The sequence below is a fragment of the Ailuropoda melanoleuca genome, chromosome 3 (genome assembly GCF_002007445.2).
Source record: "Ailuropoda melanoleuca isolate Jingjing chromosome 3, ASM200744v2, whole genome shotgun sequence".
In the NCBI taxonomy this organism is placed as follows: Eukaryota; Metazoa; Chordata; class Mammalia; order Carnivora; family Ursidae; genus Ailuropoda; species Ailuropoda melanoleuca.
The window spans coordinates 49,371,979-49,398,197 of NC_048220.1; the positions used below are offsets into that span (position 1 = coordinate 49,371,979).

Genomic DNA, 26,219 nt, shown 5'->3' on the forward strand with positions numbered 1-26,219 from the left:
GGTGATAACAAAGAATTGAGAGAAAATAAAACAGACAACTGCAGTGAAATTTAGTGACCATAGCATATATGGATTTCCATGTTCTGTAATTTTTTTTTTAAGATTTTATTTATTTATTTGACAGAGCACAAGCAGGCGGAGTGACAGGCAGAGGGAGAGGGAGAAGCAGGCTCCCCACTCAGCAGAGAGCCTGACATGAGGCTCTGGGACCCTGGGATCCTGTGACTCTGCCTGAGCCAGAGGCAGACCGTTCAACCAACTGAGCCACCGCCACCCAGGCACCCCATTATTCTGTAATTTCTAAGAGACTACTATGAGCTTGTGCACATGCTTTTCTCCTATAAGATCCTTATTTATAAACTTAAACATAACCGAGCAGTTTTACTTACGTGTGAGTACAGTACAAGTTACTGAAGACAGTATAAGTCAGTATGTTATAAATGATAGGAAATTCTCATGGTGCCTGGGTGGCTCAGTTGGTTAAGTGTCTGCCTTCAGCTCAGGTCATGATCCCGAGGTCCTGGGATCAAGTTCTGCATCAGGCTCCCTGCTCAGTGGGAGTCTGCTTCTCCCTCTGCCTCTCCCCTTGGCTTGTCCTCTCTCTTTCGCTCCCTCTCTCTCAAATAAATAAATAAATAAATAAATAAATATCGTTTAAAAAAAAGTAGGAAACTCTGGTCAACTTATAAAGAGGGTCGTGTATAATTCTGTTTAACAATAAGTATAAGGGTGATCAAAACTGGAAAATTATAGACATAATAATAATGGCAAACACTAACAATATACTTACCAAAGTACTGTCCTCACCAATGTACCTATATAAACTTATTAGCTTGGGCACCTGGGTGGCTCAGTCGGTTAAGCGTCTCCTTTGCCTCAGGTCATGATCCCAGCATTCTGGGATCAAGTCTGACGACAGGCTCCCTGCTCAGATTTATATACCACATCTTTATCATCAGTTGATGGATGTTTTAGGCTCACTGCATAGTTTGGCTATTGTGAATAATACTGCAATAAACATCTGAGTACATGTGTCCCTTTGAAGTATATTTTTGCATCCTTTGGGTAAATACCTAGTAGTGGGATTGCTGTATCATAGGGTAGCTCTATTTTTAACTTTTTGAGGAACCTCCATACTGTTCTCCAGAGTGGCTGCACCAGCTTGCATTCCCAACAACAGTGCAGAAGGGTTCCCCTTTCTCCACAGACATGGATACTTTTCTTGAAAATATAAATGAACAAAATAGGTTCCAAAGAGACAGAAAAATGAAACAACTCAGACCAGGGAAGTAATTGAGAACTTAATCTGAGAAGCTCTGGACTCAAATGTTTCATTAACGAATTCTTTAAAACTTCCAGGGAACAGAAAATTTTAATGTATTTAAACTGATCTAGAACTTAGAGAAGAAAACTTTCGACATAACTTTCTGAAGTCAGCAAGACACAAATATTGACAAGCCTCTTTTTTTGGTAGGTCGTACTATTGTTTAAAGTGTTTGCTGTTCTTCCTTGGAGACAGACTGTCGGTCTTCACACAGTGGACATCCGGCTTACCTCTAGGACTTGAGACACTCCTCCTGGTGGTAGGATGGTATCCCCACCATGGAAGTCAGGAAGTGGTCATGTCATGTGCCTTGGCCTATGAAATAAGAACAAAAGTGACATCATGTCACTTGTAGCAGAAGCTTTAAAATCCAGTTCCTGGTTCATCAGGGCTTGCTCTCTTGCCATGACAACCAGCCACGTGCCAGATAAGTTCATCCCAGAGGGAATGTGACATGGAGAAGGGACACAGTAGACATATGATGAGTAAGAATTAAACCTTTGATACTCTAAGCTACTGAGATTTGGGGATTGCTTGTTATCACAGCACAGCCTAGACTGCCCTGATTGATAAACTCCTTTTCCCCAACAAAAGAAAATTATGAGCAAAATTCACTTATGAACATTAATGTTAAATCTTCAATTAATAAGAATAGTATTTCGGGGATACATTGTAGGAATAATATACTCCCAAGTAAGCCTCTAAACAGGTATGTTCCCCACCAATGACTTGGAGACTTCCCACTTCATGTGTGTAGGTTGCCATCTAAAGAAAAGGTAACATGGATCAGTTTGTAAAATATGTAAGTAACATTGTTCCCTCTCTCCCCCTCTACTGTGTCAATATCAAAAAAGAGTTAAGGGGACCCCTGGGTGGCTCAGTCTGTAGGTGTCCAACTCTTGATTTTGGCTCAGGTCATGATCTCATGGGTCATGGGTTTGAGTCCCACCTCAGGTTCTGTGCTCAGAGGGGAGTCTGTTGCTCTCCTTTTCCTTCTCTCCCTATCCCTCTGTGCTCTCTAAAATAAATAAATAAATCTTAAAAGAAAAAAAGAAAAGAAAAGAGTCGAGGGACACTTGGGTGGCTCAGTCAGTTAAACGGGTGCCTTCAGCTCAGGTTATGATCCCAGAGTCCTGGGATCGAGTCCAGCATCAGCTTCCCCACTCAGTGGGGAGTCTGCTTCTCCCTCTGCCTCTGCCACTATTCGCCCCTCTCTCACAGTCATTCTCTCTCTTTCTCTCTCAAATACATTTAAAAAATGAGTTAAGGATTCAAAGGCTTCATGGTATCAAAACCCCCTCAAGTGGAAAATGCTTTTTAGAGCTGTGATTTGAAGAATGTATTTTATTTATTTACTTATTTTTTAGATTTTATTTATTATTTGTTTGTCAGAGAGAGAGAGAACAAGCAGGGGGAGTGGCAGGCAGAGGGAGAAGCAGGCTTCCTGCTGAGCAAGGAGACTGATGTGGGACTTGATTCCAGGACCCTGGGATCATGACCTGAGCCAAAGGCAGACGCTGAACTGACTAAGTCACCCAGGCATCTCTGGATGAAGAATATATTTAATGAAAGTTCCCAGGGTTCATTGCCTTATAAAATCCCATAGTATGATGCTTCCCATGGAGGCATAGGAAGTGGATATTACTCTTATTTTGCAAGTGGAGAATTTGAAATCATTAACAGGGAAACTGTGATATGGATTCAAATCACTGAGCTCCTGATACTGTTTGACTTGCTAATGTTTTCTTGTTTTGTTACAAATAAATCCACTATTGCCTAAGTCAGTGAGTTTCTACTAAAGTACTCTAATGTTTGTTGCAGTTTTTTTCTGTTTCCTTTAAGTAACAATGGATGTGGTGATTTCTAAGTCACCAAAAGATGAAGGCACTAGGCTTTTGTGGAGCATTCCTGATAAGCAGTTGTTCCTGTGACTATCACATTGTCTCTGCTACTGCTGTAAGCAGCCCATGTGATCAGTGATCGATATTCTTAGAAAGCAGGACATGGAGGTCATCTGATAGTCAGAGGAACATTAATTTAATGTTCAGCTCAACCAAGATAAACTGTTATGTCAATAGTCCAAATAGTAACATAGACTAGTGTATCTCTGGATTTCTTTCTTTCTTTTTTTTTTTAAGATTTTATTTATTTATTTAACAGAGAGAGACAGCCAGAGAGAGAGGGAATACAAGCAGGGGGAGTAGGAGAGGAAGTAGCAGGCTCCCAGCGCAAGAGCCTGATGCGGGGCTCAATCCCATAACGCTGGGATCACGCCCTGAGCCGAAGGCAGACGCTTAACGACTGAGCCACCCAGGTGCCCCTCTGGATTTCTTTCTTAACCGTGTAGGAGGTAAGGGTAGGCATCTCCTGCACCCATCCTGGAAAAACAGGAGTGAGAACAATATTTAAAATTTGAGGGGTGACTCAGTTAAATAGTGGCTGACATAAGGTTGAATTCCTAACAGAAACTGTGAGGGGACCCGGGGGGGGGTGTGCCTTCCGTACAGGGTCTGACATACAGGAAGTGCCAAGTGTTTGCCCTTTGAAGGCTGAACTCTGAGGAGGCAAATGTGGGACTTGAGATGGGCGTGAGCAGGGCTGCCAGAGAGGGAGGAGTCTTGCTCTCTTGGGACTAAACAAGGAAGCGAGTCTTGGGTCTCTGGGGAGCTCAACAAAAACGGAAACTTCGTGGACAGAAGGCTTTAAAACCCTAGCGCTTATATTATTTTTGCTTTGAAATCATTTTAGACTTATTGAAAAGTTCCAAGAATAGTGCGGCTTTCCTCAGCTTCCCCTCATGTTAACAAGTCAGGCTGCTAATCACAGTACAAGTATCAAAACAAGGAAATTAACATTGGTGCAGTGCTAGTAACTAAAATATACCGGTTTCTCCAGTTTTCTTCCTGATGTCCTTTCTCTGTTCTCGGATCCAGTCCAGGATCCTACATCACATACAGCTGTTGTGTCTCTGTAATATCCTCCAGTCTGTGATGGTTCTTCCTTTGTCTTTCCTTGTCTTTCATGACCTTGAAACTTTTGATCAATACTGGTCAGTTATTTTGTGGCATCTGTCTGAATTTGGGGCTGTCTGGTGTTTTCTCATGATGAGATTAGGCTACATGTTTTGGGCTAGAATCCCACAGTAGTGATATCTTGTTTCTCTCAGAGCATCACATCAAGTCTACATGATGTCCATATGCCCTATTACTGCTGGTGTTACCTTGATCCCTTAGTTAAGGCACTGTGGGCCAGGTTTCTCTACCTTTGTTATTTTTCCCTTTGTATTTGAGAAATATTTGAGATTTTACAAATATCCTGTTTCAGCTTAAACATTCACTAATTTCACCCACTCCTTATGGCTTTGGTTTGGATTTCCCTGATGATTAGTGATGCTAAGCACCTTCTCTTGTAGCCACTGGCCCTGTATATGCCTTCTTTGGAAAAATGTCTCTTTAGGTTGTCTGCCCCTTTTTAAATACGAGTACTTGTTTTTTGGCTGTTGAGACGTATGAGTTTCTTTCTTATATATTTTAGATAGTAACTGCTTACCAAATAGATGGTTTGCACAACTTTATAGACAAGCTCTTTGTTAAAGAAGGGTCTACAAAACTTCTCTCGAAAAAGTCTTTTATTTCTAACTTCTACTTCAAAGTTAGGTAATCTAAGGTAAGATGCTGATTTAATCAATAAGAGAATATTCCATTAATAATGAGAATTAAGTGGCTGTTTAACTTGTGTACACTGTTGCTATCAAGAAATGGAAGTGATATAATTTCTGTACTTCATGAAGTTTTTGTTCTACTGTGTGAGTTCTTAACCTGTGGACCATTAATGGACTTTGGGGTGAACAAGAACTCCCTGGAAAGTAAGTGTAAAAATTGGTGAATGTGAGTGAATGTGTCTTATTTCGGGGTGAAGGTCTGAGCTTTTTTAGATTTTCAAATGTGTTTGTGACCACACGTGCTTTCCCCCTGAAGCCTTATGCGTTCACTAATCTAGTGAACAAACATAGATCATTCTTTCTTCCTTACTCACACTTGAACCACTGGGTTTGGCAATGTTGATAGAGGAAGACAGAATAAACTTTAATTCAAGTTGATCATTTTGGTTGGAGAAAAACATGTCCCTACAATGGACAAAAGATGATAAGTTTCCCTTTTATGTTGCCAACTGCATAGATTTGGATCAGCATTGTACCATGAGGTATGTTTAACTCACAGAGAAACAATTACGTTTTGATGCCAACAGAAAAGCAAATAAGTGTTTGGTATGATTAATGATACTTCGCACTTGGGGCTTTAATCTTTCTGTGTGATGTTTACTTATTATAGTTTATACAATTTGTCACCCAGTCACTGTATCAAAGGTGAAAGTCAAATGCAGTAAGTTGAAGTTTTAAGGAATACCATTTCCATTCTCCTCTGGAACACTCTTATCTTAACCTGGTTCTTAGTACAGTTTATATTGTGTGGAAGAAGAATCCAATGTTTTATACTAAGGAATATTTTAAGGACTTTATTTTGTATTTGCCACCAAAGTCATTTTAGCGGGTGCCAAAATGACCGGCAAAACAAGCAGACACTGAGCTCTGCAAGTGTAACTGGGGTGGGGGAGCCATTGTGAGAATGATGGCAAATGAGGTTGGTTGATCATATATTTTGTAATCTTGGAAAAGATCATAACTGTTCTAGGGGATGAATAGGATTATAGGAGAATATCTTTTTTTTTTTTAAGATTTTATTTATTTATTTTTTTAGAGGTGAGAGAAAGAGTGCAAGCGTGTGTGCAAGCGAGTGGGGGGAGGGGCTGAGAGAGAGAGAGATTATGGAGCAGACTCCGAGCTCATTGCAGAGCCCAACGTGGGGGTTGAACTCACGACCCTGAGATTATGACCTAAGCCAAAATCCAAACAGTTAACTGACTGAGCCATTCAGGTGCCCTTATAGAAGAGTATCTTTATCTATAAAACCAAATGAAGTCTTACAGAGAAACTGAAAGGCAAGTACCATTCTGTGTTTCTTCTCATTTGGCTTATTTATGTCCTTGAGCACTGAGTGATTCCCGTAGCAGTTTCTCCTCACCTCCTTTCTGTGGCCCCTTGCACTTCACAAGGCACAACTAATTCTGAAGGCCTCAACATTTAAAAGATAAAGGCAAGAAAGCTTCTATCTGCAGCCTTTATGTTGTAGACGACTACGAAGGGTTTCAGTATGTCATACGTCTAGTTTTTTGGAGCCTCCATTTCGAACCTCCAGGACCCCATTTTGCATGCTCTAGTAGGTCCCCCACGATTAAGTCCAGGTAGGGTGGAAAAGAGAGCATTTAGGATAAAGAGCATTCTCTTGTTAGAAAAGCTGGAATCTGAATGGGAGCATATCTATTGGAGATGAAGTAAGAGGGTTGGGGCCCTGGCTTCTCAGCTGTAAAACAAACGAAAATAAATATATAAAGCTAATGAGTCTAAACAGGGGCCCACGAGATGTTCCTTCTTGCCTCGGACTCCAGAGCTGAATTAGTAAGTCCTTGCTGGAAGGTTGAGGGAGGTATCATTGAAGCTGATGTTGTTTATTCAACAAACAGTTATGTGTTTCTTCTTCCAGATCTTATATGAGGCATGAGAGAATCAAAGATGATTAAAACAGGGGTGCCTGGGTGGCTCAGTTGATTAAGTGTCTGCCTTCAGCTCAGATCATGATCTCCGGGTCCTGGGTTTGAGCCCCAAGTTGGGCTCCCTGCTCAGTGGGGAGTCTGCTTCTCCCTCTGCCTCTGCCCCTCCCCCCTGCTCATTCTCTCTTTCTCCCTCTCTCTCTGTCTCAAATGAATAAATAAAATCTTTTTTTTTTTTAAAGGTGATTAAAACATACTCCTGACCTCAGTGAACTCTCCGCTGATGGAGGCAGAAGCAGATATAGACCATTCAAATGCCATCCAGTAAGTTCAGTGACCACGAACGGCACAGAGTCGGGAAGGGCAGATGAAGGCATCTGACCCAATGTGGCATGGAGGGTGCTGCTGAGTTTTCTAGAGGGAGAGACTGAATGAAGGCATAGGCGATCAGGAGAAAAACAGAGATCTGCAATCTGGCTTCCAGAACGCATGTGGTGAGCAGACCAAGATGAGACGGCTGAGGTTGGTGGTGGGGCCAGATGGACCAGGGCAGGAGCAGTCAGCATGGGGACTGGGATTGGTTTGACCATAAAGAATATGCGACTCCCAAGGTCTCCTCAGGGGACCTTCACTGTGTGAGGCCGTATAGGGCAGGGGTTGTAAGTATGGGCTGGGTTTAAATCTAGGCTTTACCACTTACTCGTTTCTTTCTTGGTAAAGACCAGATAGCACTGGTAGCCGATAGCATCTCTAGTGTTGTGGGGATTAAATGTGCTACTAGCAGTCAAGGTCTCAGACCAGTGCCTGGTTTACGTCAGGCACAGCGTTAGCTGCCATCACCCTCTCTGAGGCAGTGACCCATAGTGCAGCACCTCAAGGTGCCGGTGGCTGAGACCAGTGACCAAGGAGAAAGTGGCTTTTTAGAAGCCGTTGCCAAGAGTAGCTCCGAAGACAGGAGTGCAGGTTACGTTGATATTTGCTAAAGGCAGAGGGGGGAGGAACCTCAGAGAAATGCCTAGGTAGCATTTTGAAAATACACATGTTCAGGATGTACCCTGGAGCTGCTGAATCATCGTGTCCTGGGTGAGGCCCAGGCATGAGTAATGGGAAAGGGCTTCCAGGTGATAGGTCTACTCAGGCCTCTGGCCTGCAGAGCACTGCTGGCTCTGCTCACCTCGGGATAACAACGTGACAAAGGAATGCCTTCAGTGTAGCTGCGTGTCAGGTGGGATGCGGTGCCAGGTATTTCCTTGAATAGCCAGAAGAAATCAAATGGCCTTCCTTCCCACACTGCAATTGGATGTGTGAAAGGAGACAGGGAGAGGGAAATGATCAAAGGACAGAGCAAGAGAAGAGCTTTGCACCCAAAGCGGTCAGGGCAAAATACCCTGTGCTTTAGGAACTGGACTTAGGGGAAACCAAGAGGTGGTCTGAAGAACTTTTGCAGAGTCTTTCTGCTTCTGACGTCAAAAGCACCCAGAGCAGGTATTTATGTAGGTGAACTCCCTGGAGAAGGGGACGCAGATGGGACTGGCCAGGCCTGAATGCCTCTCTAACACCCGGTCCTGAAAGGGGCTGAAAGGGGATGTTTGCCAGGAAACACTCTAAATCGAGCACACGGGCCACAGTGCAGCTAAACAAAGTTCTGTAAATGTGCAACATATTTACTAAACCATGAAACAAAAAAATGAAAAGAAGGAACACTTGTTAGGTGTCTAGAATCTGAATTTCAAATGTCCCACAAGGAGAACCGTACCATGTCACTTACCATCTTTGAGGAGATTTAGTTCCTTTAGCTTCCCTCCTGGCTCTGGGGTATTGGTGACATGCACTCCACCACCACGGCTGGCCTGCGCACTGCCTGGTGACCTTCTATCTGCTGGAATGACTCTGGTCAGGACATCCAGTATCATGTCAGATACTGGGGGTTCAAAGAAAGATAAGTAAGATATTAAGACCCCATAAAGACCTTAGAGCCCAGCAAGAAAGACACAAATAATATTGAAGGCTACCATTTACCAAGTTCTTGCTATTAGGCTCCAGTCCTCACCAAAGTGCCTGTAAGATTCACGTAATGATCTTCACTTTAAGGGTGACGAAAGCGTGTCTTCATGAGATAAAGTAACTTATGGGAGGGACACAGTTAGCAAGTAGCAAGTCAGGTGTGTGTGATGACAAAGTCCATGCTGCTCTTTCTGCTCGACCACACTGCATCTTAATCAGCAAGACGATAACCAACTAAATAGCACAACGTGGTCACTATTATTATAGTGGTATCTTCAAAGCACCGAGGGCAAATAGATGAGAAGGGGAAAGGCTGACTTTTAGTGCATAAGCAGACTGGAAGGCTAGCCTGTTTTGGAAGTGTTGGGCGCCTACAGTTGAATGCTACTCAATCTCTCTAGGAAACTATAGAAGGCAGAAAGTTTCTGGATGGAGCAGAGCCCCATGTTTTTGTAAGTTTAAGTATTTAATTACAAAAATTATTACCTACTTAGAATTTTTTAAAAATTGTGGTAAAAAATACATAATAAAATTTACTACGGGAACCATTTTTAAATGTACAGTAGTATTAAGTATATTCATTCTGTTGAGCAGCAAACCAATGAACTACTCTTAGAAGGAACTAGATATTGGTGTTTTTCTCGTTTATGTTTCACTTTTATTCCTTTCTCTGCTTTTCAAACTCTATTTAAGTTTATTTATTTCTCTACCTATGTCTCTATTACTGGTAGGTAATTTGCTAATTTCTTTCTCCCCCTTTCAGACTTTTTTGTGTGCTTTGTTTTCAGAAACCTTCATAGGCTAACCTAATTATTTGACAGAAATGGTTACATCCTTCTTCTTTACTCCCAAAAGCTTCTATTAATAGGAACAGCAATGTGCCCAGCTTAGAAAACGTACAAGCTTCCAACTTCCTATGACTGACAGGGGTCCTCAATGAGATGTAGGTAGAAGGTGTGGGGTGGGGATTCCAAGGAAAATCTTTAAAAGAGGCTGACTGGACTAGGAGGTATGTCTCTTTTCCCTTGCTCTTTCCTCCTTCCTGCTGTGTGGAGGATGGATATGATGGCTGGTGCTATAGCAATCATCTTGCAATTATGAGGTCACCCTGAGGATGGAAACCAGTGCTAAAGATGGTGAAGCAAGAAAGGAGGAGTCTGAGGCCCCTAGGAAGATGAAGCTATTGAAATAGTCTAGGACTGTATAATTCTGGACTCCTTCGACATGAAAGAAAATTAAATCTCTATCTTGTTTAAGCCACTGTGATCTGAGTTTTCTGTTATATGCAGCCAAACATAACCCTAATTAGCATGATCTCTGTAATCTGGATGGCCTACTCTCCTCACCTTTGCATGAATGCTGCATGCTTATAAGAATCCATGTCTTCACTCTTACTGGTTGTTTGGCTCAGGTTCTCCCTTCTGCCTTTGCCATCCTTCAAGACTCCCTTCCTCCATGAAGCAACTTGGGCTACTCTGGCCTTCACTGGTCTCCATCCCCTGAGTTGCCAGACTTTGACATACTGCATAATTCGGCAGGAGGCTGTATCAGAGCCTTGGTCATTACTAGCCATCCATGTGGGCCTGTCTTCCCAACTCTAATGTGGCTCCAGAAGGGCCAGGCACGGCCTTTTCCTTGTGTTCCTTATCTGGGTGCTCGGTCTCTGTCTAATCAGGGATTTCATTTTCTTTTCATCCCGACCCCTGATAATCTTCTGCTCTTTCTTCCCAGAGATACTATAAGGAGCAAAACTTTTTTTCCCTCTCTATAATATAAATAATTTACTCATTTCTTTCTATTTTTAAAAATTACAGAAAAACACATGCACACTGTAAAAAAATGCAATAATAAGACATATGTAAACATAAAGTGAAAAGGCTGTTCACAAACCCCCCAGTCCCACTCTTCTCCCAAGAGAGAATCACCATGAACAGCTTTTTGGGTAGTTTTCTTGACTGGCTACAATGCATTTGCAAACATAAATTGACCTATAGACATTTTATTTATTTTTAAAAATAAAACTGGGCTCCTAGTAAACATACTGTTCTGCAGTTGGCTTTTCTTAGTAGTATATCCCTGGACATCTTTCCATGTTAGTATATCCAGAGCCACATTATTATTTTTTAAACAATTATCCATGATTCTCTAACCAAATAACCATATGAACAATTATGCCGTTTCTATTTTTGCTATAACAGAAATGCTGCCAGTGCATAGTTGTGTATGTTCATGCTCTTGCAAATTTCTTTAGACTAGGTTCTGAGAAGTAGACTTATGTGTCCCTGAATTCTTGGGTTTAAAAATATTGTACCTTTCTGAGTGGGAGGATGGGTTAATGGGTTATGGGTTAAGGAGGGCACTTGATGAGATGAACACTGGGTGTTATATGTAAGTGAGGAATCACTAAATTCTACACCTGAAACTAATATTACATTGTACTTTAACCACCTGGAATTTAAATAAAAACGAAAAAAACTGTACCTTTTTTTATTTTTAAAAATGAGATATGATTGGGGCACCTGGGTGGCTCAGTTGGTTAAGCATCCAACTTGATTTCGGGTCACGGTATGATCTCAGAGTGTGAGGTAGGCCCTGCATTGGGCTCTATGCCGGGCATGGAGCCTGCTTGGGATTCTCTCTCTCCCTTTCTTTCTGCTCCTCCCCCCCCTAAAAAATATATTGACACAGAACATTGCATATGTTTAAGGTATACACCACGTCAATTTGATACATTTATATATTGCAATATGATTACCACCCTAGGGTGAGCTAACACTATCACAACACATAATTATAATTTCTTTTTTGCTTTTTTTTGTTTTTTTAAAAAAATTATTTATTTATTTGAGAGACACAGAGAGAGAGATTGAGAGAATGAGTGGGAGAGGGAGAAGCAGAATCCCTGCAGAGCAGGAAGCCTGATGTGGGACTCGATCCCAGGACCCTGGGATCATGACCTGAGCTGAAGGCAGACGCTTAACTGACTGAGCCACCCAGGCGCCCCTCTTTTTTGTTTTGAGAACATGTAAGATCTAGTCTTTCAGCAATTTAAAGTGTTTACTACAATATTATTGACCAATCACTACACTGTGCATCATCAGAGCTTATTCATTTTCTAATGGTAACTTTGTACCCTTTGGCCAACTTCTCCCAATTTCTTCACCTCCCAGGCCCTAGTAACCCCCATTCTACTTTTTGTTTCTATACAAGTTCTGTTCTTTTTAGATTCAACATATAAATGATACCAGTATTTGTCTTCCTCTGACTTATCTCACTTAGCATAATCCCCTCAAGTTCTATTCACGCTGTTGTTAAGTGGTAGGATTTCCTTCTTTCTCACGGCTGAATAATCTCTTACGTACACGTGTACATACGGACACATATGTGTATATGTATCTGTATTTCACACCTTCTTCATCCATTCATCCATTGATGGACATTAGATCATTTCCATATCTTGGCTATTGTGAATAATACTGCAATGAACATGGGAGTGCAGGTATGTTCTCAAAAATCTTGTTTTCATTTCCTTTGGATAAATACCCAGGAATGGGATTGCTAAATCATATTAAAGTTCTATTTTTAATTTTTCTGAGGAACATCCTTGGTGGCTGAGGCAATTTATACTCCCACCAAATGTGCAAGGGTTCCCCAATGTCCGCACCCTCACCAACACTTATCTTTTGTCTCTTCACCTTGTCTTTAATCTCTTTGATGACTGATGATGTTGAATGTGTTTTCAGGTACCTTTGGCTCTCTGCAGGACTTCTTTGGGAAAATGTCTATTCAGTTCTTCTGCCCATTTTAAAATGGAAGAATTGTATCTTTGGTAATTTGTTTCTCTTTCCTCTCTCTTTTTTCCTGGAACTCTTTTTAGTGGGATGTTACATATGAGACACTTATACTAAAACACTTTTATTTTTGATTTTATATTTTTTGTGCACTTTTTTTTTTAACTTCCTGGGATATTTCATCCATTTTATCTTCAACATGCTCTCCTGAATTTTTAAACTCTATGTTGTATTTTTAGATTTTATTATATTTTCAACTTTCGTGTATAGTTTCTTGTCCTCTGTTCCATTTTCATTGCATCTTGTTCTTGTTTGATACTTTAAAAAATATATATATCTCTGGAATATACTAATGAGAATTTATGAAAACTTCTTTTTCTCCTGCACTGTTTTTTTTTTCCTATAGCTTGATTCTTAGTTTCTACTGTCTAATGCTAAAGCTTAATTGGGACAGTTTTTGTCATGTTGTGGCTTTCCACATGACTAGCTGTCCATATTTGAGGTTGTATCTGGGCATTAGTGGTTTTAAAAGCTCCCCACATTATTCCAGTACTCTAGAGCAGTGGGTAGGCAAACTATAGCTTGTAGGGAAAATCCAGCCCACCATCTATTTTTGTAAATGAAATTTCTGGAACACATACAACATTCATTTGTTTACATATTTTCAATCACTGCTTTTGCACTACAGCAGCAGAGTTGAGCGTTGTGACCGAGATCACACAACCCACCGAGACTAAAAAATTTATGATCTGGCCCTTCACAGGAAGTCTGCTGCCTCCTGCTCTAGAGGGAGAAGGCAGGGGCTGTCCTTTAAGCTCTCTGAGCTTGTCCTCTGCTACAGTCATGGCTGCGTGCCATGCTCAGCTGCTACGTATGGCTGAAATTATTTTTCTTTTCCAAAATGAAAAACAACTAATTATTTGCATTATGAAATCATATCAGAGTGTGATAATTTAAAAGACATTTTCTTTAATAGAAGAGAATTAACTGCCTTTTATGGCAGGATCTGGGTAGGACACTTTACTTTTTAAAAAGAGGAATTAAAGATGTTATTTCTAGACACTTTATTTTTCCTAAGTCTTTTAGTTTTCCTCTGTACATCATGGCTGATTTTTTTTTTTTAAGATTTTATGTATCTGAGAGAGCGAGAGAGAGAGAGTGCATGAGTGGTGGTGGGGGCAGAGGGAGTGGAAGAAGCAGGCCCCTGGCTGTGCAAGGGGCCCCAATGTGGGGCCGCATCCAAGGTCCCTGGGATCATGACCTGAGCCAAAGGCAGCCACCCAACTGACTGAACCACCCAGGTGCTGCATGGATGATTAAGTCTCTTCGTCTGAGTCGGAGTATCAGGGCCTCTGTAAGCTTACCCGCCCTCTGCATCTCCTCAGAGTGCTGAACAAAGAGCTCTGCCAAAGTGTCCAACTTCAGGGGAGTGTGGGATTGAGATATTTTCAGAACTGAAAACAGACAACAACAACACAATTCCCGCGCACTGCACTTAGCATTGACTATCTCACTCTTCTGAGTTGGATTCAGAAATTGCAGGATGGTTTACTCAGCCATTGAAAAGAAATTCTTGGATCCTTTAGAGGCAAGGATTCCAAACTTTGCTTTTGAGTTATGTGTTATGAGCAATCAAATGGGTCTAAATGAACTTTAAAAAGCTGAGGTAAAATATTTTTATATAGATTTTGTGGTTCTTGTTGGGGGAGGTTAACTGATTCATACCAATTTTATTTATAGATTTTCCTGTCTCCCCCCTTCCTCTGCCTGCTCTTTGTAAATGGAAAAACAGGATCTTGATCCTCTTTAATGACTAATAGCTGCCCAAAGCTATACGTGCATGTCGAGGCTTCCAAGTGATGTCATGAGCAGAACACTGTGACGCTTCATTCTCTCCACCTGGCATGTCACCAGAAGTCTTCAACATAATTACAGCCCCTGTGACAGCTGCACACACATTAGTTCCCACATGTATTATCAGTGCTGAGTTGTACCTCCCTAATTAAAAAGGTGTTATTATCTCAATGATCAACTCTGTTTTTTAAGAGCTTTTATCTTATAACTGTGAAAACTTGCTCCAGGCTGGGATTTAATATGCTCATGTGAGTGTTCAGCAGGTGCTAGGGGACTGGAGAAAAGGTAGCTGTTGAGTTCCTTGACTCCACATCCCATACCTGAGCATTCCAGTAAGGCTCTTGGGAACAAACCTACTGACTGATGGAAGATTTATAGACACATGCATTTGGGGTGTTATCTAGATGGCCTCCTTTGTACAATTATGCCCTGGAGATCAAAAAGGGGCCTTTGAGTTGGTTTACAATTTAAGAAGTCAGGTACAAATTGGGGAGAGCTGGAGCCATTTTGGCAAGGAAAACACCTAAGCAAACCAGTGGTGCAAATAATCGCTTTCTGACATGAAGACTGTTCTAGATCCTGGGGAGAGCCTCTGCAGTTTCTTGGGTGGATAAGGGGTAGGATTTACTGGTCCTTCCGAAGCCAAAAAGGCCTGGCTTTCCTGAAGGGCAGAGGAGTAGCAACAAATAGTTGGTTTCCTACAAAGTTTGGCTTGGGAGGTTTAGAAAAGATCAGAGTCACTGATTATCTGTGAAGCTGTAGAAAACAAAAAACAAAAAAATGTGTCTGTGCTGGAGTTTACATACTTCCCAAACCGGGCTTGCATTTCACAGGGTCCTGGAAGAACACACTCTTCTTTACCCAAAACCATTTGGAATAGCACTGTCCAAAAGCACTTTCTGTGATGATGGAAATGTTCTAATATCTTGTCCAGTAGCAACTTCATGTGCTTTCCTTAAAATACCTGAGACTAAAACACACAGCCACATTATGACTTTTGTGGGCCCTTACACACTTTTTGCCTCCATGAGCCCATTCCTCCATAAAAAATAAAATATGATTCCGTTGTTATAAAGATAAATATACCCTTATATATGAAAAAATTTTATTTGACCTAAAAGTTCATCTTTTTTTCTTCTGATTTTAAAAGAAATTACAATATTTTCTTTGGGCCCTGAGTGTACTGTGGGCTCTGGGAGGTCAGGATGCTGTACCCAGTGGAGCTGTTAGGTCTGTTTGAGGAGCTGTGCTTTCTCCTTACGAAAGACCTCACATTTATTTATTATTTATTTATTTATGATTTTATTTATTTATTCGACAGAGATAGAGACAGCCAGCGAGAGAGGGAACACAAGCAGGGGGAGTGGGAGAGGAAGAAGCAGGCTCATAGTGGAGGAGCCTGATGTGGGGCTCGATCCCACAACGCGGGGATCACGCCCTGAGCCGAAGACAGACGCTTAACTGCTGTGCCACCCAGGCGCCCCAGACCTCACATTTAAAACTGCCTGGCAATGGCCTATTCTTTCTTAAAAGACTGCAAATTATATTTTGTGCATAGTTGGTGCACAATACATATTAATTGGTTGAAAATATTCAGAGACGTCAGGACTTCTCTCCTTTTGTTTCTAAGTCCATTGTGGATCTATTATTTCACTACTCAGACCAGCGCCACTGGCGTCCTGTTGAGCTTGTCACACATGCACAGTATCAGCCTCCATCTGATCTTGAGTCGGGATTTGCATTTTGAAAACATCTGCAGGGGATTCACAGGCACCATGCACTGAAGCACCACCGGCCAGTGATTTAAACAGGATTGTTCACCACTAGCAGAAAGGGAAGAGCGGATACCCTTAAGCTCATATAACTGGGGGTTGGCTCTCACCCTTCCCGAGCCGCAAAAATTCAGTTATGTTAGTCCAGCTGTTCCCAATCATTGGACCCTGAGTTTGTTTGTTTGTAGTGCTTCCCAGGTGATGCTAATGTGTAGTCAAAATGAAAACTGTGAGCACTTTCCCACAAGATTTGTCCCTTGGTTTTGATCAAGTTGGCTTCTTCTCTGTGTTCCCTGACCTTCTCAACCTCAGCAACCAAGTATATAATCTACAACTAGTTTCTTACCTCAGAGTCTGACATGCTCTAGTATCTCAAAGCTCTGAAGTGCTCCAATATATCCATATTCTGTAATATTAGTTGCCACCATTTCCTGCATCTTTATGATGTGTCCTATAGTCACCTTCAGTCATTTAATCTTCACAATGTTAGTAAATGGTATTTTTATGCCCATTTATTAAGATGAAGAAATGGAGGCTAGAAGGGTTGGATCTTCCAAGGCCTTTGTATTTCTCATGCTAAAATCTGTACTCCCCTCCTTCACCCTTACACCTATGGTCTTCTAGTATCATGCTTTTATTTAGAAAACACTGGTTAAGTTCCTAACACACGTGGCCAAACATCAGATTTACAATTATTCAATCTTTGAGAATTATTGACCAATAGAATGAAGAGCAGGAAAGAATTAAGTAGATAATAGAATTTGGAGTGGTTTTAAGCCATTAAAGAGCAATTTGAAAGTTGTGATATAAATTTTCTTTCCTACATAACTGATGAGATAGTTCACTTAAAAAAACAAATATTAAGGGGTGCCTGGGTGGCTCAGTTGGTTAAATGTCTGCCTTTGGTTCAGGTCATGATCCTAGGTCCTGGGATCAAGTCCCACATCATGTTCCCTGCTGAGCAGGGAGCCTGCTTCTCCTTCTCCCTCTGCTCCTCCCCCTGCTCATGCTTGCACATGTGCTGTCAAATAAATAAATGAAATCTTAAAAAAAAAAACCACAACAAAACAAATATTAAATACTCCAGAGCTGGGGCATCTGGGTGGCTCAGTCAGTTAAGCGTCTCCCTTCAGCTCAGGTCATGATCTCAGGGTCCTGGAATCAAGCCCCCAAATCGGGTTCCCTGCTCCATGGGGAGCCTGCTTCTCCCTCTCCCTCTGCTGCTCCCCCTGCTTGGGCTCTACCTCTGTCAAACAAATAAAATCTTAAAAAAAAATACTCCAGAGCTACAGTGTCCATACAAATATTAAATACTGCATTGGGGCCCTGTGTTAGGATCGTGGAGATGACTAGGATAAGAAACAGTCTTTGTCCTTGAGATGACAAGAAAGGATAAGAACCTGTAACAGTCTGACATATGACAGTGCTTATAATCACGTGGTCAACTGTGGTTAGGTCATTAAACTTCATCCAAGTTCAGAGGCTGGCAGAAACCAGGACAATGAAGAAAGGGTTTATGGAGGACGTCTGTCTGAGGTCTGTAAGGATGAATGGAGACTGAATGTAGAAAAGACAGAATTGAGCTGGGAGGGACACTGGCATCATACTCACCAGGAAGTGAGAATTTTCCCAGCTGAATTATTAGCCTGGTTTCTTGTTGGGTGAATGTCCCTTCTGGAGACTGACAATATGTTGTCCTCACCAAGTTTAACACTGAGTGTCCAGAGTAACCTGTATCAGGAGTAGCAAAATCAATCAGATGCGAAGGGTTATTTACACACCTGATACCTTCCTGCCTCATATGTTCATGGGCTTTTTTTTTTTTTTTTAAGGTTGCTAGAGTACACTTTGCTTAATATTTGAACCTAGAGAAGTTGAAAGCGAAGTACTTATTTAAATATTGATCAAGCTCAGTGCTTGAGAGAAGGCAAGAAAACTGCAGATAGCATGATTATACGTCCTTAGCTGGTAAAGGTTCCACAATTACTAGTTTCGCTTGTTTCTTTTTAGTGGAGAAAGAGTTTAAGGTAACTTCTTAATAATACCTCCTCCCACATTTTCTTACCTTTTTCTTGCTACATAGCTGACCTAATTAATGAAAAAAAGGGAGGAAGGAGAAAGAAAATAATACACAGTAATTCCACACTAGTGATGTAAAAAGACTACGAAAAACAAAGGCCACTAACACGTACATGTTGCTTCTTACCAGAATTTGGGAACCATTTTTGTCTGGTGTGTTGATTCAGTTAGTCTCCAGTAGACATTGTACAGTTGGAAATATTTTTGAAAAGAATATTATTGTTTTTATCTTGAGTACCTTGAAGTCTTGGCGCGGGCAGGAACTTTTTTTTTTTTTTTTTTTTTTTTTTTTTTANCCGAGGCCTAGGCCTCGGGTTCATCCCCACATGGAATAGAAGCAACAAGGACCGCAGCTTGGGGTTGGGATTGCAGTCCAATTTGGGCCGCCCCATTATGAAGGCAGAATGCCAGACCTTTGCCTTGGAACAGGGGCTAAGCACTTCAGAGGCAGGAAGGTGTTGTTTGCTATCTTTTTCAGGAGCTCTATCTGCGAAGTGGGTGAGACAAGGGGAGGCTGAGAAGAGAGGCACAAATGGCCGATAAGCAGGAAGGATGGTGTAGACAGCTCGGGAGGGGAGCTCCTTTCTGGCTGGTGGCCTTGGTGGCCAACTTCCTGGGGCTACACCCCTGTCCTGGTTCTGTGGGTGGCAGGTCTTCTCAGGAAAAACAAAGAGATTCGGGGTACTCTCCAGCGAAGTCAATTTGGTAATATCTCCTTTTAAGGTGGTCTGAAGTCTGTGTTTTGAAGGCCTAGCTGATGGAGAAGCTTCTCTGGGGTTATGATCAGTCTAAACGGAGGAGCGCACTGAGTGGTAAAGGAGGCCCTCCCGCGCTGTTTTTCATTGTAGAAACAGGTCAGGGTTTTCATGAAAAATTTTCAGTGATGAAGACTCGCAGTGGAGCTACTTGCGTGGATGAGCCTGAAGAGAATGGAAGTTCGCACAGCTCTGGGAAGGGGGGACGGGAACCTCAAGCACGAAGAGGGCGTCATATTTTTAAGTCACCGGTGTGGTGGCTTTTTGCTGCCAACCGCCTGAGCCTCCCTCGGGCACTGCCAGCTCCTTCCTCAGACGGCGCCAAGGCGAGGCCCGTGGGGGCCCGGGGAGCTCGGGCGCCGCAACCGGGACGCGACCTCGCACTCCTCCGGCCCCGCAGGGCCGCGCCAGCCTCCGCCCGTCTCTGCGCTCCGGGACGGGGGAGGGAAGCCGAGGCGCGCCGGGAGGGGGCTGGCGGAGACAGCGCGGTCGGGCAGCTTCAGGTTTCGTCCTGGAGCTGGTGGCGGGCGCAGCGGCGGGCGGGCCTGGCCATGTGATGCCGGGGCCGGGAGGTGGGCAGGCTGGGATCCAGTGGCAGCCGGCAGGCGCGGAGGGAGCGGGGGCGGACCAAGCTGCGGGCGCAGCCAGCAGGCTCCGAGAGCGCGCCCGCGGCTCCGCCCCCTCCGCGTTGGCCCCAGCGCTGCGGCCGCCGGGCGTTGGCAGCTTCAAGGGAGAGCCTTGCCGGCTCCGGGCGGCGGTCGTGGGCCGGGGCGCGTTCCACACGCCCTCGGGAAGGGCGCGGGGTGCAGCGCCTCGCTGGTGTTCCGGAGGCTGTAGGGGCCCTAGCTCCAGGTAAGTGCGCTTTGGGGTTCTATTCCCCGCGTCTCCCTGCAGCTCAGGGCAGAAAAGTTTGTTCCCTTCGCCTGAGTTCTCTACCTCAGAAATACTCTCTCCAGGGTACTGGGGGACGCGAGGGACAGCAGAGGTAGAAAGGTGGGTGCTGCTGTGGGTTCAGTGGCGCGAGGGATGGCCGCCGCCTCCCGGTCCCTCGGGGACAGCAACAAGTGCAAACGGTTGCACAGTGCAGCGCGGTGGCGGCAGCTGCGGAGCGTGGGGTCCCTTGCGCCGCGCAGCCGGGAGCGCACAGAGGAGGCGGCGGCCCCTCTCGTTCCCGCCCCCGCTGGTCCTGCTCCAGGGCCCCGGGATGGGCGGGTGGAGGGAAATGTCCGCCAGGGAAGGGCACCCTTGCCGTGGAGAAGGGGGTGTCTGGAAAGCTAGTTCCCCAGCGGTGCTTCGCCTCCGGCGTGAGGACTCTTAGTGGGGCTGGGCCCCCAGAGAGGAGACCAAGCTCGTGGTACAGGCGCTAGCACTTCTTTCATGTGGAGATATGTGCTGTATTTTCAAAGGAAGCTGTAGTTACTTGATTAGGAGGGGCGGTCGGCGTTCCGTCGGCTTTTATTCTTACGGATTCATTTGCCCCTTGAATACCTGGGATGTAGGTGAACGTTACCCTAACCTTCTCGTGCTAAGTTTCCTTCGGGGTCGTAATGAGGGGCTTGTGCTCGGCCAAGGAGGCATCCTTTTCCGTCGAGGCTGTGTGGAAGCCGGGTGCTGAGGCCGCCTTGGAAACCTAGCTCTCGTTTCCCAGACGCCAATTAGATTTCTAGGAGAGAATCCATCTGCCTCCCTAGGAACCCACAGCGTCGCCCTATTGGTTACAGCTGGGTGGGTCGAGGAAAAGCAGCAACATCTGTGTTTGCGCAGCTTCCTCTCTTTGACCCCTGCTTGGGTCTGGACAAATCTCTGCAGACCCGGAATTACGGAGGTTTACCACCAGACCCGCGCCAATTGGGTAAGAAAAGAAAAAACAAAAAAAACCAAACCTTTAAACAGCAACTACCACCACCACCAAAACCCCTTATCATTTACGGTCCCATGAGGTCTCTAGTTTTCTGAAGATTTCTTAGGCCTGAAGCTTTCAGGGAAAGCGAAATCCTGTTTTCGCAGCAAAAACAGAGACCTGTCCTTATTGGGCTTTATGGGTTGTCCTTTGCACGTGACAGTCCAAGCACAGTGATAACAGCGAAGGTTTCTATATATATTCTGGGTTTTTCATATGTGTTCTTCAAACATCTCTGTATTTGTCTCCTCTTGATTAATGACTGAGCTCACTCCTTGGAATATTTGGAGGACAAGAAATGAGTCCTGCAAAAACCTTTGGAATTTCTTTCTACAACATAGTATTTCAATATTATGAACTTTGTAGCGAACTTTCTGTGGGATCATTGTGCTCATTTAACTTTGATTAAATAGGAATTTGGATTACATCAGACCTCAAGTTTAGTGGTTAGGGAAAATGAGGCACACAGGTAGCTACTGGGTATGTGATTTGAATGTCCTGGCTAATAGTAGAATGGAGAACAGAGAATTAGTGTTTGTTCTGCTTTGGACTGTTTTCTTATCACAACCATATTACCTCGCCAACCAAGAACAGGTTATGTAACAGGTGTCATTAGACTTTCCTTTGAAGCACCTGTCTTGCCCTTTAAGAAGTTTGGAAACAAAGAGGAAAATAGTAACAAGGCTCGATGAAATTTCATCAGGGGCCTCATTTGGGGTTCACACCTTTTTTAAAAAAATTATGTGAGTACTGCAGAAGAGTTAAGAATATTTTCTCATTGTGCTTTTCTAAGACAGTTCTGTGGTGGCTAAGACAAATTAGGCAGAAATTGCAGGTGAGTTCTGTTCCGTGGCCTTTAGTATATGCTATATGGGAAAGGGAAAAGTACTCTAAATAGCTATTAAAACTGGAATACATGGTGCCTGGGTGGTTCAGTCAGTTGAACATCTGTCTTCGGCTCAGGTCATGACTCCAGGGTCCTGGGATCAAGCTCCCTGCTCTCTGGGAGCCTGCCTCTTCCTCTCCTCCCAGCTCGGTGCTCTCTCTTGCTCCCTGTCAAAAAAATCTTTTTTAAAAAAGATTTTATTTATTTAATTGAGCACAAGTAGGCAGAGCGGCAGGCAGAGGGAGAGGGAGAAGCAGCTCTCCACTGAGCAAGGAACCGATGTGGGGCTCAGTCCCTGGACCCCAGGATCATGACCTGAGCTGAAGGCAGATGCTTAATTGACTGAACCACCCAGGCATGCCAATAATTTAAAATCTTTTTTTTTAAAAAAACTGGAATACGATACTTCTGTTGGGCATCATATTCAAAAGTAAGTGCTCTCTTGGTACTTAAGCTCTAACTTAAAGTCTGCCAGAGTTTATGACCAAGTAGACTCCACGGAAAAATGGATGCTATTCATATTGGAAAACCCTTTATAATTGGGGCTGGGCTAGGATGGTACTGCCAGATAACTCTTGTAGAGGGTCGTAGACCCCAAATTACTCTCAAACTTCTAGGCTGACTGTAATTTTATTATGCTTTAATTTACTGATAAGCTAGGATAGCTCTAGTTGCTGTAGGTTTGTCTAATTACATTTGTACTTAGATTGCTTTAGTCTAATACTATAGGATAATTCTTTCATGTGACTTTGGTACAAAGAGATGGGTCAGTTTGGGAATTGCTATTTTGGGTTCTAAATTTCTGTTGATTTCAGGTCTAAGGCATTACTTTTCTGCTTTTAGAGTTTTTAGGATCTGTTGCTTTTTTTTTTTTTTTTTTTTTTTTTTTTNTTTTTTTTTAGATTTGAGAGAGAGCGAGCATGCACGTGAGCATGCTGGGGGGGGGGGAAGGTGAGGGGGAGAGAGAATCCCAACCATATTTGCCACTGAGTGCAGAGCCCTTGAAGAGCTTGATCCCATGACCCTGAGTTCATGACCCAAGCAGAAATCAAGAGTCGGAGACTTAACTGACTGAGCCACCCAGGCGCCCCAGGATCTGTTGGATTTTGACTGGGCTTTTGCATGCTTGACACTAAGATATTTGGCTGGTAAAATGCCAGGTACCTTTATGTGATGGTGCATCTTAATCAACTGTAATTTTTTCCTTAATTTGATCTTGGCACAGTAGTAATTTGCTTATTTCTACCATTACTGCTCCTGGACTCCTTCTCCTGGATAACCAAGATAATGAGATTTGACATGATTTTTTAAATGAGGGAAAGCAAAAACGTCATGTAATTGAATATTGGGCATTTGTTCCAGTGATCTTCATTTTGAAACCTTTTATCAAACGGATTTTTATTCTTCAGAGGTGATTTGTCCTTCATTTTTTCCTCAGTTTGAGGTTTCACTTGGGTAGGAAGTTACTGTGAAAGTAGTTTCTTGAAAAGAAAACCTTGAATGTATGAGTGAAGGCCAGCATAGGTGGAGACGGGCAGTGACATGTTTGCTTTCCTTGATACCATGTCCAGAAGAGCCCTGCTAAACCAGCCTGTTTCAAGTGGCAGACTTTGAGAGGTGTGCACGTGACCATTTTACCCTTAAAACATACTTAAAATGTTAAACCGTTGAAATATACAGACCTTCCCTTAATATGTTAGTTAAGAGATGAATTGCCTGTTAATGAATTCACTGTTTAGCTCCCAGTTTCATTGGCAAACACGTTACCATGCCATTTGTGGCTTAAGGCTTGCTCCTTTCTTCCATCGCTTTATAACTTAAAGAAATTCTTTATAACAAAGTGAAACATAGTGGGGTCTCTGGAGCCAGACTGTCCACTTAGCCCTGGCTCTGTCCTGGCTGTTAGATCTCTACCTGAGGTTTTCCTTTGGTAAAATGGGTGTAATCATTAGAACCTGCCCCATTGGGTTGCTTTGAAGATTCAGTGATTTAATTCACAGCCCTTCTAGAAGTACCTGGCAGAGAGTTAAGTGCTAGAAAATGTTGGTTATATTTATAACAAATGAAAACAAGGCAATTAGAGTTTTAGCAGGTTTTCCTGGTTTCAGAAGGCAATGAGAGGTCAGTAGGAAAGTGCCCTAGACCAGGAGTCAGTGATGGAGTTAGCCTGTGATCTCCCAGCTGTGTGACCCTGGGCAAGTATGACCCCTCTAGGGGTCTCCGTTTCTTCGTCTAGTAAAGAAGAGTAGACTGGATGGTCTCTGGATCCTCATATTGTAAACTAATGAAATTTGGAAGGTGGGCATTTGTCAAGTCAGCCTTACTATCTTGGGCAACACTGCCAGGAAGGTACCGTCCACAGGGTCGGTATAGTACTTGGCAGTGGTCAATGAGCATTTTGATGAGATTATGGACTATTAAGACCATTAACTTGCCTCACCTTGCTCACCAGATAGTCATCAGCTTGAAATGACTGAGTTATCTTTATGAACTTAGTCCAGAGAGATTTCATACATGAAAGTGTAGATCCCATGTATGCTGGTCATAGGCCATCCTGCTCCCTTTATTCTGAGGAGCTCCCCATGTTTAAAAGGGGTGGTGTAGTTCTTGGAAGCCAAGAGACAAGCTGCCTGATGTTTTCTGAATTTCATGATAAAAAATTCCGTACCTCACCATTAGCCTTAACAGAGATACTGTAAACTAGAAGGACTTGGAGCAAAGGAGGCCATAAGAACTTAAAAGTATTGGCGAAGATCAAGAGGTTTCCACTGGGGCAAATTTCTGTCCTGTGTGGCCCCCTCCCACTGTTTGTTTGCATTGTCTCCTGGTTCTTTGTCTGTTTCCCTCCACTTCCTCCAGCCTCCTGGTTGCTGTATGACCAGGTGTTGGTTTGAAATGGTACAAGGTGCTCAGTGATTGAAATTATGGGCTTCGTACTTTGAGACCCAACCCAGGATTCCAAGCTTGATGGTTTGGTGAAACCAGCTGGATTTAGAATCTCAGGTGGGCCTGGCCTTTGAAAAAGGTGGGCTGGCTAACTACTTCTGGAAACTTGAGATGTTTCTGGCATTCTACCTTTGAAAGTATTCTGGAAAGAGTAACACTTGATTTTTCTCGTGGCCTACCTTTTCTCTACAGGCATGTCATTTGTCCCTTGCTGCCTCTTGTAGACCCTCTGCTTAACTACAAATAATAGCTGCCTATGGACTAGGCTATCTACTTGCTAACCTCTGTGACCTCATGTTTGGTCTCTTTTCCTTTCTACCTAAAATCTATTACAGTCTTCAAAGCAAGCTCAAGCGTACTTCAGAAACCTTTGACCAACTTTCCCTTCTGAACTCAATAATATATTTGCTGGTCCCTCTGATTTATCATTGATCACCTGCTCCTGCTTTCATTATGGGCTCCTATGTGTTAGTCTTGACTTTCCAGCCTGACCATAAGCTCATTGAAAGCCGGAACCCTGATTTAGCCTGCTGTGTAGGGTGCTCAGATCAGAATATGCACACGTTGGTTGGTAATTTTGTGGTCATGTCAACAAGTCCTTTTAGTTCAGAGTTCCGCAAAGGCGAATGGCAATGTTTTCCTGTGTAGCAGGTATGGGTTACTTAGGAAGATACTGGTTTGCAGGGGAAGAAAGGTAAAGGTTGCCTAGGAGGTTGGATGACTAGTCCTTCTCAGATATAAATGGGCAGTTCCACAGGCCCCGTTAGAAATTGTATGTTCAGTCTGGGAAAATGAATGCAATCCTTGACTTGAGTCAGAGCCTTAGGATTGAGAGAAAGCTGAAAGTTTTCCTTTCGCTTCTAGCAGATGCACAGTCCCCCTGTGTAGCAAGCTTATGAATATTTGACCACTTGAATACTACTCTTGAATACTTTGGAGTGATGGAGAGCTAATACCATAAAGACACCCAACCTATCTTTTTTCCCTCTCAGCTTGATTGATAAATATAAGCGTATGTATTTAGAGTGTTCTATGTGATGATTTGAAACATATGTTGGGGAATGATTACCAAGATCAAGATAATAAATCATTATCTCATACAGTTAAGTTCTTTGTGTATGTGGTGAGAATGTTTAAGAGCTATTCTCAGTAACTTTATGCAATACTGTATTAACTATAATACCTTATTAACTATAGTTACCATGTGGGATATTAGATCCTCAGAACTTATAGGTAAAAAAGTATAAAATTTGAGTTCCATCTTAACAGTTCCTCATTTCCCCCAGCCCCTGGCAACCACT

At 43.1% G+C, this 26,219-nt stretch overlaps 1 protein-coding gene and 1 long non-coding RNA gene across 4 annotated transcripts in view; one reads left to right on the forward strand and one right to left on the reverse strand.

Annotated features, from left to right (window-relative positions):
* Positions 1–1,300: 1,300 nt before the first annotated feature.
* Positions 1,301–18,693, reverse strand: LOC109491299. The gene is made up of 4 exons (XR_002144640.2): positions 18,559–18,693; positions 17,964–18,083; positions 8,700–8,852; positions 1,301–1,639 (listed from the first exon to the last, which is right to left on the reverse strand). It is a non-coding gene; the product is annotated as an uncharacterized LOC109491299 (long non-coding RNA).
* Positions 18,694–19,445: 752 nt separating this feature from the next.
* ARHGEF28 (Rho guanine nucleotide exchange factor 28) overlaps positions 19,446–26,219 on the forward strand; it is a 314,186-nt gene continuing 307,412 nt past the window's right edge. For 2 of the 3 annotated variants that reach the window (XR_004624098.1, XM_034656358.1), the window contains exon 1: positions 19,911–20,038. Coding sequence is in view for 1 of the 3 variants with exons in the window: in XM_034656360.1 (XP_034512251.1) it covers positions 19,743–20,038 (296 nt within the window). In the remaining 2 variants the exon portion in view is untranslated. Of the gene's footprint in view, positions 20,039–26,219 lie in introns of all 3 variants that reach the window. The other variant, XM_034656360.1, reaches the window with a different exon arrangement.